Raw genomic sequence first — 17,564 nt, 5'->3', positions numbered from 1 at the left:
TGTTCCTGTTCAGGGAAAGAATTTAACTTCACTCTGACTGTCTTATTGTCTTTCATTTGGAGAAGCACAGTTTAATACTTGATACAAGTTCAGTTCAGCCATGTTTATCTTTTCCTTCTATTTGAGAGTCTTGGCATTTCCATTGTGTTCACCACTGCTGATTTTTTTCTGGCACTTCCAGAACTCTGTAATTCTGTCTGTCAGAAACTGGGATGAACCAGTCTGTCAGTACTTGAAAATCACCTTCTCTCCAAGAGTGTGACAAGACTGAGCCTGATGCATTAGTGAAATGACTGAAATACCTGAGAATGGAGTGCTAAAGCTGCATATTCCTCCCAGATACTCCAGTGTTTGCCTCTATTTTGGATAATTCTGTCCTAGGTTTAGGATTGAGAATTTCCAACAACACTGTCATTTGCTGTAGCTGTGCAAGGCAGTGCCACTGTCCTGGTGTGCATCCAGCATTGTGGTGTCAGCCTGTGCTCCTAGTGCTTCACTGACAGTTTCAGTTCTCTCACTGGCCTCTCAGACAATTGCTGTACAAAATAAATCTTTCACTAGACCACCTCCACAATCTTCCAGCATTCTGGAATCCTTCCTAATGTGCATTCTCTTTCTCTAGATTCTTCAAAAAGCAACTCCAGAGCTGAAGCATCAGCTGGCCTCTTTCTCCAAGCGGGTTGCAAGTGCTGTCACAGAGCTCATCCAGTCAGCAGAAGCAATGAAGGGTGAGTTGGGAAGCTGGGCTGCCAGTGTGGCATGCTCATTGCTCCAGAGATGCTGATCTGATATTCTGTGTAATATACACTGCAGGCTCTCCTCAGTTATTCCCTGCTGTTATCAGTGCATTATCCTTGGAAATTAACCTGAACTATGAGCAATTTTCATAGATGGGAATCTATTTTTTCTTTCCTCCTTCCCTCTTTCTCTCTTAGTATAGTTCTTCTTTTTCACAGAACAGTGATCTACATTATGCTATTTCCCTATTCAAGTAGCTTTATTGAATTCTTCAGCTTTTCCTGCATTCTCTTCTCTATTTCCAAATTTTAGTTTCCATTTGCTAACAAATACAAGCTAATATCAGACTTGTGTTCCCTAAGTGCTTTTTAAAAATCTGTATATTATTCTCATCTCTGGACACATTAATTTCTGGCATTTTTTTGCGTTTCAATTCATATTCATTAAAATACAAAATCACTTTTTTCTTTTTTTCACTTGCTGTCCATAGAGGATGTCTTTATTCACTTTAGAAGCTTTTTTTTTTTTTTGTAGGAAGTAAAATGTTTTTTATCCATTCGCAATTTTCTTTCCTCGTTTTCATTTATAGGTAAATAATAAAATTGTCTCCTGACAAATTTAACATGCAAATGTTTTAACCTTTGTGAAATGCCTCTTTTTTGTAGAGTAACTGCTGCATTTAACAAATTTGATTTAACAAATTTGGGGTTGACTATATTTATACTTGCTGCCTTTTATTTTTTCCCTGTTTATCTGCCAGTATTAGGGTTTAATATCATCCTGTACATCATTTGAGCTGAGGAATGGTCTTTAGACCTTGCCCTTAGAGGTTATGGACTTGTTCTGGCTGTTTCATTGTTTTCCTCAATTCGGGATATGGATGTTTTCTCAGTCTTCCAATTCAGAGAACGGTGTTAGGAAATAAAAAATAATAATGTACTGACAACTTCAAAAATCTGAAACCACTTCCAACCTAGTATTCATTTTGTGGATTTACAAAAATTTTTTGAGAAAAGAGAAATTCAAAAGTCAATAGCAAAAACAGAAGTTGCCCTTCAGATGTGATACAGAAACTGCTTTGGCCTTTTCTACATCACTGTTAGACAGACACTGCCAAAAGTGTGTTTCCTTCAGTCAGTGCTAACTTCATCCCCAGCCACTGCCAGCAAACAGACTGGCAGGTGTGCAGGGGGGCTGGCAGGTGTGTGCAGGGGGGGGTGACAGGTGTGTGCAGGGGGGACACTGTCAGGTGTGTGCAGGGGGGACACTGTCAGGTGTGTGCAGGGGGGACACTGTCAGGTGTGTGCAGGGGGGACACTGTCAGGTGTGTGCAGGGGGGAACTGTCAGGTGTGTGCAGAGGGGGCTGTCAGGTGTGTGCAGGGGGAGCTGTCAGGTGTGTGCAGGGGGGGCTGTCAAGTGTGTGCAGGGGGGGTGGCAGGTGTGTGCAGAGGGGGCTGTCAGGTGTGTGCAGGGGGGTGACAGGTGTGTGCAGGGGGGGCTGGCAGGTGTGTGCAGAGGGGGCTGTCAGGTGTGTGCAGGTGGGAGCTGTCAGGTGTGTGCAGGGGGGGTGACAGGTGTGTGCAGAGGGGGCTGTCAGGTGTGTGCAGGGGGGGGTGACAGGTGTGTCCAGGGGGGGCTGTGTTGGCTGTAGCCTGTCCTCTCTACCATTATGTCAGACTTCTCAATGTACCCTGTGGCTTGGTCAAGTTAGGAACCATCTGAGTAAGACCTCTGATAAACACAAGTTGAGTTTACAAACTCAACAACAGGTGGTTTTGTTCCCAGTATGGACAGTATCCCTTTTTGAAGCTTCTTTGCTAACACCATTATTAAATAAGTTACTTTCATGAGAGAATAATCCTGCTAAATACTTCTTTCTCCTCTGCTTTACCGTTTTCTCTGTGACATAAACCACTGCTCTCATTAAAATCAGCTTTCTGTGATGTACATTGTGTATTGGATACTTGAGGTGTGATTGCAATTCCCTCTGAGTGGCAGCTCACAGTGACACTGAAGTTATTGTCTGTGTCTCCATTAATTTCAGGGACAGAGTGGGTGGATCCAGAAGACCCAACAGTCATTGCAGAGACAGAGCTCTTAGGGGCTGCAGCATCAATTGAGGCTGCAGCCAAGAAGTTAGAGCAGCTGAAACCACGAGCCAAGCCCAAGGTGAGTGTCCATCCCCATTGTTTGTTGGAGGTTTAGAAGGCAGAGGATGCACACTGCCCATGCTTTGGTGTGTGCTTTGCTGCTGGCCACAATAATGGTGTAAACAATCAAACCTTGCATGAGTCTCAGTGCCCAAAACGCTGCTCTGGATGGCACTCACCCCTGAGGGTAGAGGGTAAAAAGGTGCTTTTCAGTCAAGCACCAGCCATAAGCAAGGAGAGCAAGAGAAGGCAAATGTTAGAAATGGTTGTAAGAGTTATGGCATCATTACTGTTGATTATTTACCTTTCTGTTTCCAAACATATTTTACTGGTGTGTAGTCATTCTTTCTTACTTTCTTTTGGAGACCCTTTGTTCACATCTGAATTTGTATAGTACAGCAGGGGAAAGCAGCAGTAACATAGTTGGAATTCAAGAGAATATGAATTAACTGCAGGATTTTTTAAGGCTAAAACCAGCATTTTATGCCATGTTTAGAGAGCAGCTGTTTCAGTATAGAATCAGATATGTTGTATGATCATTTCTATGTCATTTTCCTGAAGGAAATTAAGCTACAGTTCATTATGATATAAAGTAGTGTTGCATGTTGCCAGGTCATTTCAAATGTGTCTCTGAAGAGATTATAAAATCAAGTCAACTATTTTCATGTGCAGTAGAGAGGGAATATATAAAACTGGGTGATCCCAGAGAATTGCTACCTTTTGTCTGGTGTTAACAGGAAGGTTTTAGTAGAAATTACTATGTTGCATCTCTTTGAAATAAAATACATGTTTTGGCTTTGTCATTGACTTCAGGAAAGGACTATGTATCTATTTTCCTCTTTATGCTGCTTTGTAGGTGCAAAACTGTTTTCAAAGTAAAGCTAATGACAAGTCTTTCTAAAAAACAAATCCTCCAGACCATTCATTCAGTGTTGGACGATTGTATGGGTGCAGGGTAGTATTTTGTTATTTAGGAGCATCAGATGTAATAGCTCTTGGAACCTTCTGTCTTTGAGGACCTCCCTCCCCCCTCCCTTCTTAGTGATAGGAATAAATTAGCTCATGAAAAAGAAATGCTCTTTGTCTGCATTTTTTAACAAGTACATCCATTTTGTTTAAAAAGAAAAATGGTCCTTGATAATGAGATTCCACAGGCTGAGTCTGAGGAGTGGAAAAGTCCTCCATCACCTTTTCTATACAATCACTGCACAATAGCACATGTGTTGCTTGGTAACCGTGGAGCAGTTTCCTTCCAACATCTAAGCCCCTCCAGGGTCCTTGTAATTTCCCAGGGAATCCAGTTCTCACACCTGCTCATCATTTAACATGTTAATCTGAGTATCCAGTCTGCTTGGGACTTATTGGTTTGTCATTTTCTTAAACTAAAAATCATATCCAACTGTTCGTTTGATTTGAGATTTCAGCAGCCTTTGCATCCTTTTCAGGTGTTTAATCTCTTTCACAATAGGTATTATAATCCACATCCAAGGATTTGGATCCAATTTTCTTTTTCTGCTGTAGACTTGTAGTTTGTATCCTCCCAGAGTAGGATTTCCTGTGGTGAACAGGCCGTGTCTTTCTAATGCCCATCTTTGACAACATACAGAGTGTATAGAGAGCTGTAGCAGGAAATCTTAACTAGCTAAGGGTTGCTTTGTCTTGTGCTCAGTCTGTGAAATGCAGGAATAGAAGTTACTTTTTACAATGGAACAACGATCTAGACAATATCCTGCTTTGGTTAACAGCAATCATCATCAAGTGAACTCACAGGGAAGGTCTCAGCTGGTAATTTTAGAATGTCTACCTGCAGGAACTCTATCATCTTCATCATTACTAGTTGGTGGCTGATTCTCTATTTTTTGGTCGAGTTTTTTTTATTGGTGCAGGGAGTGGGAGTAATTTGATTTAAGCTTGAAATTTTGATCTTTGTGTTCCAGTTTGTCTTTTACTTCTAAAACAAACCCCAGTAGTTGAAGGAAGGGTTTCTTCTCATTTGTTCCACCATCTTAATTTTTTTTAACTTTTGGAATTTTTTCATTTCTTCTTTTCCTTGTTTCCTCTTCGTATTTTTGCACCTATCATATCCCCCTTGATGCCTTAAATTGACACAAATAGCATGAGACATCTTCATTTTCTGCTGCTGGGAATCATCCCAGAGAGCAATTTCTAATGAGACACAGTCCTGCTAACTGCTGCCTGTGCTTTATTGTACAATGCTTATTTTGTTTACTTTAAATCCTGGTTGTTTGGCTGCAGGTGAATGTGCTCCCAAAAATGCTTAGTCCACTAGTCCACAGCCCCACTGACACTCTGTAAATATCTGTATGCCTTCTGAGCTCCTATCTTGGAAGAACTTGGAGGACTGTCTTAAGCAGGTGTTGTTACTACCCTCTGTAACACAAAACCTGTTCAGTATTCTCCTTGCAGTGTTCAAGGTGGGAAATTATCTGAGAAGTAATGAGATCTTTACAGTTTTTTAAGCAGGATTTGGCTGGCATGTTTCCCTTAAGTACAATTACTTTTCCTGAATGTGGACTCTTACTCTTTTCAGTGTTCCATTTGGAGAGTCAGGTGTATTGCAATGCAGACACACATTCCTTCTGTTATGCGAATACGCTGTAAAATAACAACCCCCAAAGTTAGTAATTTCCTGAAGAAGAAAACTATTTTGTCTAATAAAACCTTCATGCTAATACTGGGCAAAAAAACACGAGTAAGAAGGTGTGGTAGATGAGGTACAAGAGGAGAGGGCATTGCTGTCCCTACCCTGTTCTGTCTGCTCTCCATGGTTCTGTGCAGGTCTGTGCCTCCACACACGGGTGTCTCATAGTCAGTAAGAGTTCCCTGCTGGTAGCTTTCAGCAGTTGGTCCTTTGGGTTTTTTTTAACTCAAGATGAATCAAACCTGGATTCCTTTTTCTGCAGGACTCTGTGTGATATGTTTGATATATTAGGTTGTTATTTAATCCAACTATATATCAAACATATTCCTACAGTGTCCTGCCCTGTCTCCGGGGGTTTTAACATAGTAGAAGGCAATATGAAGGAACACAATCACTCACAAGCAGGTTTAGAAGACTTCCTGTATATTCCTAATCTAATCTGGTATAAAATACATACATGGATGGCTTCTTTATCAGTAGCTGCTCTTGGACAGACTTCTAAATTGTGTAGGGCTCTTTGTGACAGTGAGCAGCAGCTGTGCCAAGAACTGACTTTCACTGAAATGATTATGGAGCTTTCTATGGCTAGTGCAGTAACTTGCTTGTATTGGTTTGCTCATTGTAAAGTAGAAGATGAGAGGTTCTTGAAAATAAAACAATTTGTCTTTTGTAATTTTGCTACTGTAGGACTGAGTGCTGCTTGATGGGTCATTTTGTAATTACTTATCATTATCCTTTAGTATTTTATAATTGACTATTTCATCAAACTGCATGAACAGTAACAGGAGAACTAAACCTGACTTAAATTTAAATGGGTGTGCTTAGACTTGAAAATGAAGTGCCCAGTTTTTTAACTCACCACCCACCTGGCTGGTGTTCCTAAAGTTACTTGTGTGACACAAGAATGTTGCAGTTGCCATAGTTAGAACAAACTTGTATTTCAAAAGCCTTATGTGTCACATAGTAGGATGTCCTGATACTGTAGCCACTAGCCCTACTTGTCATAGGGCCTTGAATTCCAGTAAGCTTGTGACTGGATCACAAACAAAATACATTCTGATGGATTATTTTATATAAGAAGCTATTAGAATGCATGACCCAGGCCTGGTTCAGTTTAAAATAACAATAACTGATCATCTCCATCTATTTTGCTAACTGTTCAAAAGCTAGTAAGCATGCTTTGATGGACAAATGTTTTCAGTATTTAAATTATTTGAAAGCCAATTTTGTATAGAACAATATATTTGCATTTTAAGTAGTAAGAAACCTTATTTAGAGGTTCTGCACATGTTTGTTGAAAGACATATTTGGATGACTGAAGTATTCAGACAGACTTGTGGAACTTCCTATATCCAAGATCAGTAAACTGGACTGCTGCACAAAGCTGCTCTCTGTGCAATGACAGCTCCTACTGAAAGCTGTTCAATCTATGCTCTTGCTTGGTATCTACATTCCCTAGTGCAGGTCAATGACAACACACATTTACCATTGTTCTTTTTCAATGCCTTAAGTCTTCAAATATTTAGAAAATGCTTTCCCTGCTTTCACCATCTTGGAAGCCCTCATTATGGCACTACAGAGATCATCTTGATAGGAAAAACAAGAATTTCTTTTCAGCCCTGCCCTTTTCTGAATGTAGTTTAGAGTAGCTCTAGAGGAGGTAATGCATTAGAAAGTTGATGGCTTTGTTTAAGTATCCTGTTGATACTCTGTTTCAGTGTGAGCAGGTACAAGGGCAAGCTAATACTTAATGTCGACTCCCAGCTTTGCAGAAAATTGTGTTCTAGGTCTTACTGACTTTACTGATGTGTCCCACAATCGTCTTTTTATATGTCCTCAGTCTTGAAAGTATAATTGCTTTCAGGTGAATGTGTAACGTTGTTTTTTCTTGGTTATAGCAAGCAGATGAGACTCTGGATTTTGAAGAACAGATCCTGGAAGCAGCTAAATCCATTGCAGCTGCTACCAGTGCCCTTGTGAAGTCAGCTTCAGCAGCCCAGAGGGAACTGGTGGCTCAGGGAAAGGTGGGTAAACAGGACCTGTAGCAACAGTAGTGGGGGAAAGCATCAAAATTGAATCTAGTCTCCTAACAGCTCTGTTAAAATAGTAGGAAAGAAGCTTGGGAATGACTAATGAAAATGTAATTTTCACTGCTCATCACAGTGCATGGCCCAGACATGGTTCTGTTTAAAAAATCCCACAGTTATGTTTATTTAAACCTCACAAGTGTAATCGAGTGCTTGGCTCTTCAGATGATTCAGTTGTGGGGAGTTTAACCGTGGAGGTTTTTCACTTCATGCAGATTTGTGATTCAAGCTAGTAATGTATTGTCCCACACAACAGTTTGTCCAAACCCAAATATCACCATGTACAATACTGTTCTGGACCAGAACAGCAAAAGGCCTCAGTAATTGCACCCTCAATGCCTTGTGATTCAATGGGGACACAGACCTGCATGTAAATTTGGTACATTTAAGTGGCCCTGCTTGTAGTTATTGTTGGAACCAATGGAAGGAGTATTCACAACATGTGGCATCCTTTTGGTGTGATCAGAATTGAGATTTTATAAATAATTTCGTATCCATCACTATTTTTCACAGTTAGTATACTCTGAAACATAAAATCTAAACATCAACCAGATATGTTGCCTGTGAAAGCAATTTCTTATAGGACCATTGTTGTTGTATAGTTATGATTTCCATTTTCACCTGATTCTTAACTCAGAGCAGGCTGTATCGTGGATCCCACAATCAGACTATGCTGTCTGCTTTAGCCTGGAATTTGGGAAGCTTGTGCTTTTGGTTCTAACAGGACCAACGAGCACTTCATCTCTGCTCTCCTTAAAAATACCTGCTCAGGGGATGATGAGACAAGAAAACCTTGAAACCTAAATACTTTAGGGACCTAATGGGGATTTTATGTATAATTGATTTTAGTTTTTTAGTTACATGAAAGTGTCACCATAGCCATGAGAGAACATATCTTCTGTTTATGTTGATGCTGCACTTAATGATTTTATTTCATTCCCTGAATTCTCATCATGCATGAATACTTGTTTCCATTTCTTTTAAAACACAAGTTTCTGGACCATGTTTACCTTTTACATCTTTCAGCTTCTCTCTCCGAGCCACCCAGACCCAGGCAGCTGGGGGTGTGGATCTGGCAACCAACTATAGAGTTCAGTTTTATTGCTTTCATCTAACATGGGAAGAAAACTGTCTCCAAATTGTTGCTGGTACTGCCAATGCCATGAACACTTCAGTGGAAAAGCCATGCAGAAAAGTGGCCTGCTCTCCTAAAGTGCCATTTTTAGGCATGAAGGCACTTAGAGGGCTTCCCTGTGAGGCTTTCTGATCTGTACCTTCCCACAGTGCTCGAATCAGAAGAGATCAAAGAATAATGTAAATTCAAATGTATTATGGAGACAGAAGTAAGTTATTTTAAAGCTTGGGATTTAAAGAACTGCTGCTTCAGCTGTGGCTTCAACCACCAGTAGCCTGCTAATTGCTGGTTATTCTGGTAATTACTTCTGTGTATTCCAAGAATGGGTCAGCTGAAGCAGTGTACAGTAAGTTGGACACTTGGTGAGCAGGCAGATGTGTGCTGGAAGCACAGTTACTCTGACAACTGACTTCCAGTTGGATTTTCTGCTCTTTGAATGTGCTGGGCACAGTCACAGGTACAAGTGTTTCCTTTTTTCTTGGATTACTGCTTGTCTAATTCTGACACAATTGTATTTTCTGTTTTCTTGTAAGCCATCTCTGAAATGTTTTTTCAGGTTGGAGCAATCCCTGCAAATGCAGCTGATGATGGACAGTGGTCTCAGGGACTTATTTCTGCTGTGAGTAACTACTTCTCTTGAGAAAACTGGCACCTTCTCTGAAGAAATAATATCCTGTGAGAATACACAGTGACTTTTTTTTTTACTGCCTTCTAGGCCCGAATGGTGGCAGCTGCAACCAGCAATCTCTGTGAAGCAGCAAATGCCTCAGTTCAAGGCCATGCTAGTGAGGAGAAACTCATCTCATCTGCCAAACAAGTTGCAGCTTCTACAGCACAGTTGCTTGTGGCTTGCAAAGTGAAGGCTGATCATGACTCTGAGGCCATGAGGAGGCTGCAGGTACTTGTGTTGTTAATTACTGGAAACCCATGGTAGGGCAATGTAAACACTGTTTCTGCACTCCAATATTGTGCATGTGTTCAGCCAAGTACTTCTCTAAGTGCTAGCCTTGTGGTCAGTCTTCCTTTGCTTCTAGGAGTCAAGAGACAGCAGCTGTAGATAGAGCATTTCTAGAATGGAGAATCATTGTTAGACAAAAATAAGAAGGGAATCTGATGCAACAGCTCCACTGAAGTCTGAGTGAGCTTGTTTACATGAAACTGGTTCCCTTTTATGTTACACATCCATTTCCTGTTGAGCTTCTCTGAACTGCTGCTGAACTAACACTATTTTGATGGGTAAAATTTAACATCTCTGTAAGTTTAGCTTGAGGATGGTAATTTTTAACATGACTACAGCCTTCTCTGACCTCATGCCCTACAGACTCAGTCTGGAATGTAAGAACTATTTCAGCTGGTTTTTTATACCACCTTTGAACAGTGAAAATTCCCCTTTTTCTTGTACTTGCACAGCTGCTACAAATGGACAGTCAGTGCAACAGTTCACTGATGGCTAGGTAGAATCAAATTCAACAGAAATACATATGACTAAGTATCTGTCTGAGCATGAGGAACTGAGGTCATCATTTTTTTCCAAGTGGAAAAATAGTTTAAATATTTGGGGGGAAAAAAAGCTTAACATGTGAAAAATCTGTTTCTACAGAAAACAGTGTTATGTCGTGGGGCAGTTATAGGGCTGAGATGTTTTTAGTGCTTTAGAGTGGGTCCATGTAGATTGGCATTGCCAAAGGGGTGTGGGGAAGGTGTCAGTAACTGGAAGGTGGTTCTGTCCTAGTGCAATTTGCTCTGTAATAAATAAATAGTGCAATTTGCTCTATAATAAATGAATAGTGCAGTTTGCTCTATAATATCTAGGTGCCAAGATGGGTCCGAAGAGGAAAAAAAATCAACTACTAGAGACTTTTCTCAGCTCTGACAGGAAATTTGGGATTCTCAGTCATTGTAGGCAAATGTTACTAAATAGACATCAAATGTGAGAAATTGGAAGGGAATGTGAAAAGGAAACAAGCCCAAGCATGGACTGAAATTGAACTTTGCCATTTTACCAAGCTTCATTTTAGCCCCAGAATGAATAATGAAAGGAAGAGCAGTTTGCACTTGGAAATCATGTCCTTTATCATAGCAAAAAATGTGAATTGATGTCTACTAAATATTTTTGTGGTAGACTTGCCAAAACTGAGACTTTTCAGCTGGCTTTGCCCCCAGCAGAAATGTTTTCACATAGCTTTTATCAATAGGTTGGATTCAGGGCTTTGAGTGCCTTGGTTTTTTCCTTCATACCCCGATTTGAACTGTGTTTCCCATGAATGTAAATTTGGAATGCACTGTTACAGAATCTTCCAAAACTTCACGAAACAACTGGAAATGTTTTCATTCTTTCTGGATGAGCTCCAGACTGAGCAGAGCAAATTTCAAATAATTTATCCTTGAGACATTTCAGTGAGGAAGACTTGAAAGCGAGATGCAGCTGGAAATGTGGGATGGGGCAGGGGAAAGGTGGGGGGACAGGTTCAGAGCTGGTCCTTCCTGGGAAGGATGGAAGGTTGGAAGCTGTGGCTTCCCTTCCTAGTGCCACTGTGTCTCTAGCATGTGGAGCAGGCTGTTTTGGCCTGCTGGCAGCATCCAGTTCAGACAAAAAAAGACATATTACAGATGTTTGACTGTTTCTCTTTAGAAATCTGACAAATTTTAGGAAATGAAAGTTTAAACGTGAGGTAACTATGGCTGTGTAAGTTGCTAACTGATTAACACTGATTAAAGTCAATTAATTTAAAAGCTTGATTTAAAACTTGATGATAATATCTTTATACATTAGCTTTTAGTTTCTGTTCTTCTTTCTCAAAAAAAACCAGAAGTCTGATCAGCATAATATAACTTGTAATTTATCTACTGCTATATTTCAAGCTGTAAGAAGAAAAAACTCATTTGTGACTTCTCCAACTTTCAGCTTCTTAAACAAAGGAATTTTGTTCTCTCTGTACCACTGATTTTCAAAGATTAATTTGCTTTTCACTGGAGAAAAAAGCCCCATACCTTTCCTGTGCAGTCAAACAGAGATGTTTGTTTTGATGTTCAGACAAATCCATGTTAGTGATGTAATTTCCTTATTATTAAATCTCTTCTTTCTCAAAGGCTGCAGGAAATGCTGTCAAGCGTGCATCAGACAATCTGGTCAGGGCAGCCCAAAAAGCAGCGTTTGGAAAAGCAGAGGATGATGACGTTGTGGTCAAAACCAAGTTTGTGGGTGGCATTGCTCAGGTTGGTACAATCACTCCAGAAATAAAGCAGGGAGAAACCATCCCAGACATGAGCAGTGTTGCAGTGTCCACCTGTTGCATTACAGGCTGCACAAATGTATTTAGAAATCTATAATAAATTACTTGATGCCTCATTATCATGGAGCCCCTGACCTAAGAACACAGTGAGGAGCTGTGTGGTATCTGCACTTCTCTACTGAGCATTTGCTGTAATAGCAGCTACCATTGTCCAATAGCATTTAGTTTTTTTCTGATTAAATGAATGGATCTTTTCAGAATTCTCTTATGTATTTTAATAGTTTCCAAATCTTAATGATAATTTTGCAAAGAAATAGAGTGAGATATAAAAACCAATGATGTTTTGTTACCGTGACATAATAATTATTGGGAAATGATAATAATATTTTAAAGTAGATTTTAAGGCTCTGAGGTACCAACTTCTAGATGCCTTATAATGAATGAGGTACATCACATATTGTACTCGCTGTTTAAAAGATACTGGACTTGATTATTTCTGCATATCTGTACTACTGTCATTTGTTCTTTGGCATTCTGAGATGCAAGAAAATACTTTTTACACCTGCAGTAAATTTTATTGTCACTCAGACATTAAGACATGGTGCCTATTCTACATGTCCTAAACCCCCACCCTGCTGATTGCTGGGAGAATGCAGAGCTGTAAGATTCATCATGGATGCATGGTAAAACTATGGTGATAAATTAGTTTTCTCTTTTTTTTAGTCCTCTCTAAGAAACAAGTAGGAATACAATACTTTTCTTGATGGTCTAGTCCTGGAATCTGGAAAAATTTGAGCCGTTCCTGATTAAGTCATAGAAATTTGGTGCTTCTCTTGAGAATGCTCACAAGGGCCAGCTATGACTGTAGTGTCATGGAGAAAGAAATATTATTTTACAGACAGTGTTCTGTGCTGCTTCTGTTTTCTAGATTATTGCAGCCCAGGAAGAAATGCTGAAGAAGGAGAGAGAGCTGGAAGAGGCAAGGAAAAAACTGGCTCAGATCCGCCAACAGCAATACAAATTTCTACCCACAGAGCTGAGAGAAGATGAGGGTTAACTGTTAACCTGCTGAGATTTTTCTTCCTTTTTATTCTTTTGTTTTCTTTTTTTTTTTTTCTCTTTTTTTTTTTTTTTTTCTTTTAAAGAAATAAGCTAAAGGGGGACAGCACATTGAGAACTGCTCTGACAGCATACTGGTATGCCAAGCACTTAGCTGAATAAACTGCCTGTCATAGCTTTGGATGAGCAGAGGGCAAAAAACACTTGCTCCTTCCCATCTGCTCAGCTGAGGTGCATGATGATCAAATAATGGTACAGTGTTATGTTCATCCTTCCTGTTCCTCCCTCAATTTATATCTCAGAAGAGAATGTTTCACTATTTACTAAAGATACTAAGTCAGTATTATTGTCACTTTCCTGATGCTTGAGGTATTTATTGTTCCTTGACTAGTTCTGAAACATTGATAATATTAAGTAGGAAAAGAGTCAAGAAATCTTTCATATGATAAATATCACGTGAGCTGGTGATTCTCCCCCAAGCACCCTTGTGAAAAGAAGACCAGGATGGAGAAGCACGGATGGCTGAGTGGAGAAACACACACAGTGTGGGTTTGAAGAAGCCTATCTTCTTTCAGTGTTATATAGCTGGTTCACCCCAAAACTGGAGGAATTGTCTCTGCAGCTGTTTGCACTACTAGTATTATTCCTTACCTGATACCAACAAGCTTCTTCTTGTACAATATTTAGGTTTACAAAATGTGGCAATAGCCATTCTTTAAAGAGCTCAAAAAACAAAGAAATGGAAACCTTGTCACTGCCTCAATAATAGCAGGTTCATGAAAGAAAATGCTGTTTCAATTATATACCTCTAATGTGTGACTACTTTTACAGTATTCCACACACGTACGCATGCTCTAACATTGGACTGAATAGTTTGCATTATGTTTTTTAATTGAAATTATCTGGCTCTGTACTGTGGTATTTCTGTTAGAATGTATCTCAGTTAAAAAAGGGAAATGCCCAGTACAACAAAAGACTATCAGCTCTTTATTATTTTAATAGTTACATTTATAATTATTATGTTTTGAAACCTGTGGGAATTGTAGGAGAAAAGAATAAGCGATTTACAAGTAGATTTACAATTTTTCCTGTAATATATTTTTTAAAAATTTGGACTCTAGAGAGTTTGTTTTCATAGTTGCTATTGATGAAAAAGTATTCACCAAGGAATTGCAGAGAAGGGATAGCAGCAGTCTATCAGCAATCTTTGTCTTCAGCTGCAGGAAGGTACAGTATGCTCTCAGTATTTCTGTTGTGACCTAAACAATGGCAATTTGGGTAGAGTGACATATTTTCCTGTGTCAAAGAGAACACAAATCACAGCAACTTTAAGTAGCTAAAGCTAAACTGTTTGACTAGCTACAGAAACACCATCTCTCCTAACAATATTCTCCAACATGTCTCCAACTCCACTCGAGCCCTCCTAAACAATAATGGCAAGTCTGGTTAGGTCAAAGGATGTTGCCCCTCCAGTCCTTCTGAAGGTTGTGCTGTCCTTGGATCCCACTCAGTATGTTCAGCTGAGCCTCTTGTGTTCTGTGCATACTCACCCAGTTGTCGTTGCTGCAGAAAATACTTGTCTTGTAGACTCCCCAGTAACCCCCTAGTGGTAGGTTCATCAGTTTAGATAGTGCTGACTCCTCATTTAAGTTACCTGCATGAGACAGAATTATCAGGAATTTTATCACACTAGTTCTGATTATATAGCAAAAACATTGCTAGAGAATTAATAAATATTGAAGTGTAAAAAGGTTTTTATTGTCTCTTCTCTGATCCTGACGTATTTCAGACTCTACTAGCAGAGTTGCTGGAGAATCCACAATCATGAGAGGAAAAAAACTGGTATATCCCAAATGGAATCACTGGCATTGACAGATGTGCTGTGATGTGTAGACTTGTGTGTAAATGCAAACCCTGTACTATCAGAGATGTGCAATTCCGAGTTTTTTCATTTGCCATTTTAACACAATCAATTTGGGTTTTTGTTCAACTCACTGTGAACAGTGTCACAGTCTGGAATTCTACAACAAGAAGAAGGCTTCCTGTAGGTCTTTGGGCAGAAGGCTAAACTGGTATTTATTGCTGTTAGACCTAAATAAAGACTGCTCCAGTGATGGTGACTTTCTGCTGCTGTTGGTAGGTTCAACTCCTTTGCAGCTTATGCCTTTGTCTTGTCTTGTCTGGATAGCCTCACTTTCCAATCTCTTTTTCAGAAAGATCTGCAAGACAGATTTTTTTACTGCTCCCCTTTGAACCTACCTTTAGCTGTTATTTGATCTCATTAAAGCATGAAGAAAGATGATGCTGTCTGTAACACCATGCCACTGTTTTATTGTAGGCATAATACCAATGTCGTGTACTTTGGTCAGGATAGTATTTGCCACTTTGATATAAGCCAAAAAAAAACATTGTCAAATGCAACTATGTATGGAAATTATATAGCTAGAAAACTTTATCAGTATGTAGAAGGTAAGAGCATGTTCAAATTGTGCTCCAGAGAAAAGTGTTTGGGAAGGCCATTTTAGCACAGCTATTTTGACACTTCTCTGTTTCTGATTTATGCCCCCTCTTACCTGACAGAAAGTATTTTTTCCTTAGCTGTGTGCTCCATAGAGGAACCACAGTCAGGTGAATAGCTGAGCTGGACAACTGATGTATTTTTTTACTCAGAATTTTGGGTCTTCGTTTGTGAACCATTAAGAGAATATAAGGTCATCCAAAGTCTTTCCATTTTTTTCTTGCTGTTATAATTTGCAGTATCACTGAAGTTCACATGTGAGCATCTGTGGAGTTTGGAACTAGTCCATCCATTTCTTTGGCATGGGAACTTGCAGCAGGAAGTGACAAGTTGGACTAAGGGGTAGATGCTAATTAATAAGAAGGACAGATGTTTACTTTGTTCTGTTAACTTGTGAAATGATGAATGAGCTCTGTTGTATCTCACCCTTCTTCATGTGGAATTCACTCTGAGAATTGTATGCAAATTAAAAACAAAATGCCTCCAAGTTCTTTGTGTACAAATAGTCTAATGTCATTTCACCAACTATTCAAAAAGCGAATATTCAAAAAAATGAATGTCTAAACTTTTATACATCAGAAGTCTCAGAAGTTAGAAGAGTTTTGAAACAAAAATTGAATTCCAGACTTTTTTTTGTATGTGCCTTTCCCCTTGATTTTCTGCGTGTTCCTTACTTAATTCCTCATGAAGGGAGGAGTACATAAATCTAGAAACCTCCTCAACCTAAGTATGTTCAAATCATGAGTGCATTTTTGTTTTTCATCAATCCTTATCAAACTGATAAGATATTCAGCCCAGGAGTATGGAATTTATCATCCTTAGGTATTTTGTAACCTCTTGGGGTTTGGGTTTTTTTCCCCTTTGGAAGTGGGCTTGGTTTAGGGGCAGGTAGTTTACACTGTAGAAGTTTTCTCATTAGGTAATTGCATCATGGTTAACAAAGAGTTATCTGCCCATAACTGTCATGATTTCTGAAACCTGCTTTTTCATATTCATGTTATTTACATCAAACACACTGTGGTTGATCATGTCATTGGAGCAGCACGTTTCTGTCACACAGTTTATGATGCTAAATGCAAAAACTGTGTAGTCACGTGAGTACAACTCTATTATTTATCATTTACCAAGTTATAAATGAGGGCCATTTTGTCAATTAAAAGAAAAAAATAAAAATAAAAAAACAGTACCAACCCCTGTTTTTTTTCTCAAATTAGTGCACTTTGTTGCAATGGAAGAACCTTCTGTTCAAGATAGCTTTGAAATTTTATGCTGGAGTTTCTAGGGGTTTGAGCACTCACTGTAATGTCTTCCCTTCCTTTAACCCCAAGAGAGGCACAGTGAAGTTTGTAGTCATGCTGCCACACCATTATGTGTAGTATTTATCTGGCCATAAAAATAAGTAATATATTTTAGATCAACTTTTTTGTTGGTCTTCACCAACAATAAGCCCCTTGAAAGTTTGGGTTTTTTTGGGTTTTTTTTGCCTGCAGGTATTTGTGACTTGTGTTGCACTGGTGGTCATGCCAAGGATTTTTTGCTCTTTAAGCAAAATAAGGCTGAAGTTGCCTGTAAGAGATTAAAATTCCCAAGTGACAGAGGAGAATGTTCCATTTCAAGTTGTGCTGCACAGACAAAACTAGGAGTGCTTACTTTGATATGTCAGTACCTTTGTATCAGGTATACTTTGTGACCACTCAATATCCTTAAAGTACATGTTAACCACACAAATATCTACAAAAATCAAACACCAGTTATTCAAGGGTGTTGGATGCTTGGTGGTGTTCAGAATTTTTGGGGAGAAGGCAAGTTTGGCTTTTATATTTTTATGATTTACATTTCATTCAGCTTTTTTCCAAGTCAAATATAACTCTGTGTGTAGGTACTCCAGTTTTCCATACAAAACCTGTGCCAGAAATCTTGCCATTAGCTGCATTACAAATACTTTAATGTTGTTACCAGAAGGGGCTGTTTCTGGCATAAT

At 39.3% G+C, this 17,564-nt stretch overlaps 1 protein-coding gene across 3 annotated transcripts in view; it reads left to right on the top strand.

Annotated features, from left to right (window-relative positions):
- Nucleotides 1-16,070, top strand: part of TLN2 (talin 2) — a 129,221-nt gene extending 113,151 nt beyond the window's left edge. For all 3 annotated transcript variants that reach the window (XM_088172405.1, XM_014879150.2, XM_088172404.1), the window contains 7 exons: nt 623-728; nt 2,784-2,908; nt 7,450-7,575; nt 9,330-9,392; nt 9,489-9,671; nt 11,864-11,989; nt 12,935-16,070. In XM_088172405.1, coding sequence (XP_088028531.1) covers nt 623-728; nt 2,784-2,908; nt 7,450-7,575; nt 9,330-9,392; nt 9,489-9,671; nt 11,864-11,989; nt 12,935-13,063 — 858 coding nt within the window. In that variant the 3' untranslated portion in view covers nt 13,064-16,070. The remainder of the gene's footprint in view (nt 1-622; nt 729-2,783; nt 2,909-7,449; nt 7,576-9,329; nt 9,393-9,488; nt 9,672-11,863; nt 11,990-12,934) is intronic.
- The last annotated feature ends 1,494 nt before the right edge of the window (nt 16,071-17,564 follow it).

This window comes from Sturnus vulgaris, chromosome 13, assembly GCF_052056855.1.
Source record: "Sturnus vulgaris isolate bStuVul1 chromosome 13, bStuVul1.hap1, whole genome shotgun sequence".
Taxonomy (NCBI): domain Eukaryota; kingdom Metazoa; phylum Chordata; class Aves; order Passeriformes; family Sturnidae; genus Sturnus; species Sturnus vulgaris.
Note: the sequence above shows the minus strand (reverse complement) of the source record. Positions and strands in the feature narration are given on the sequence as shown.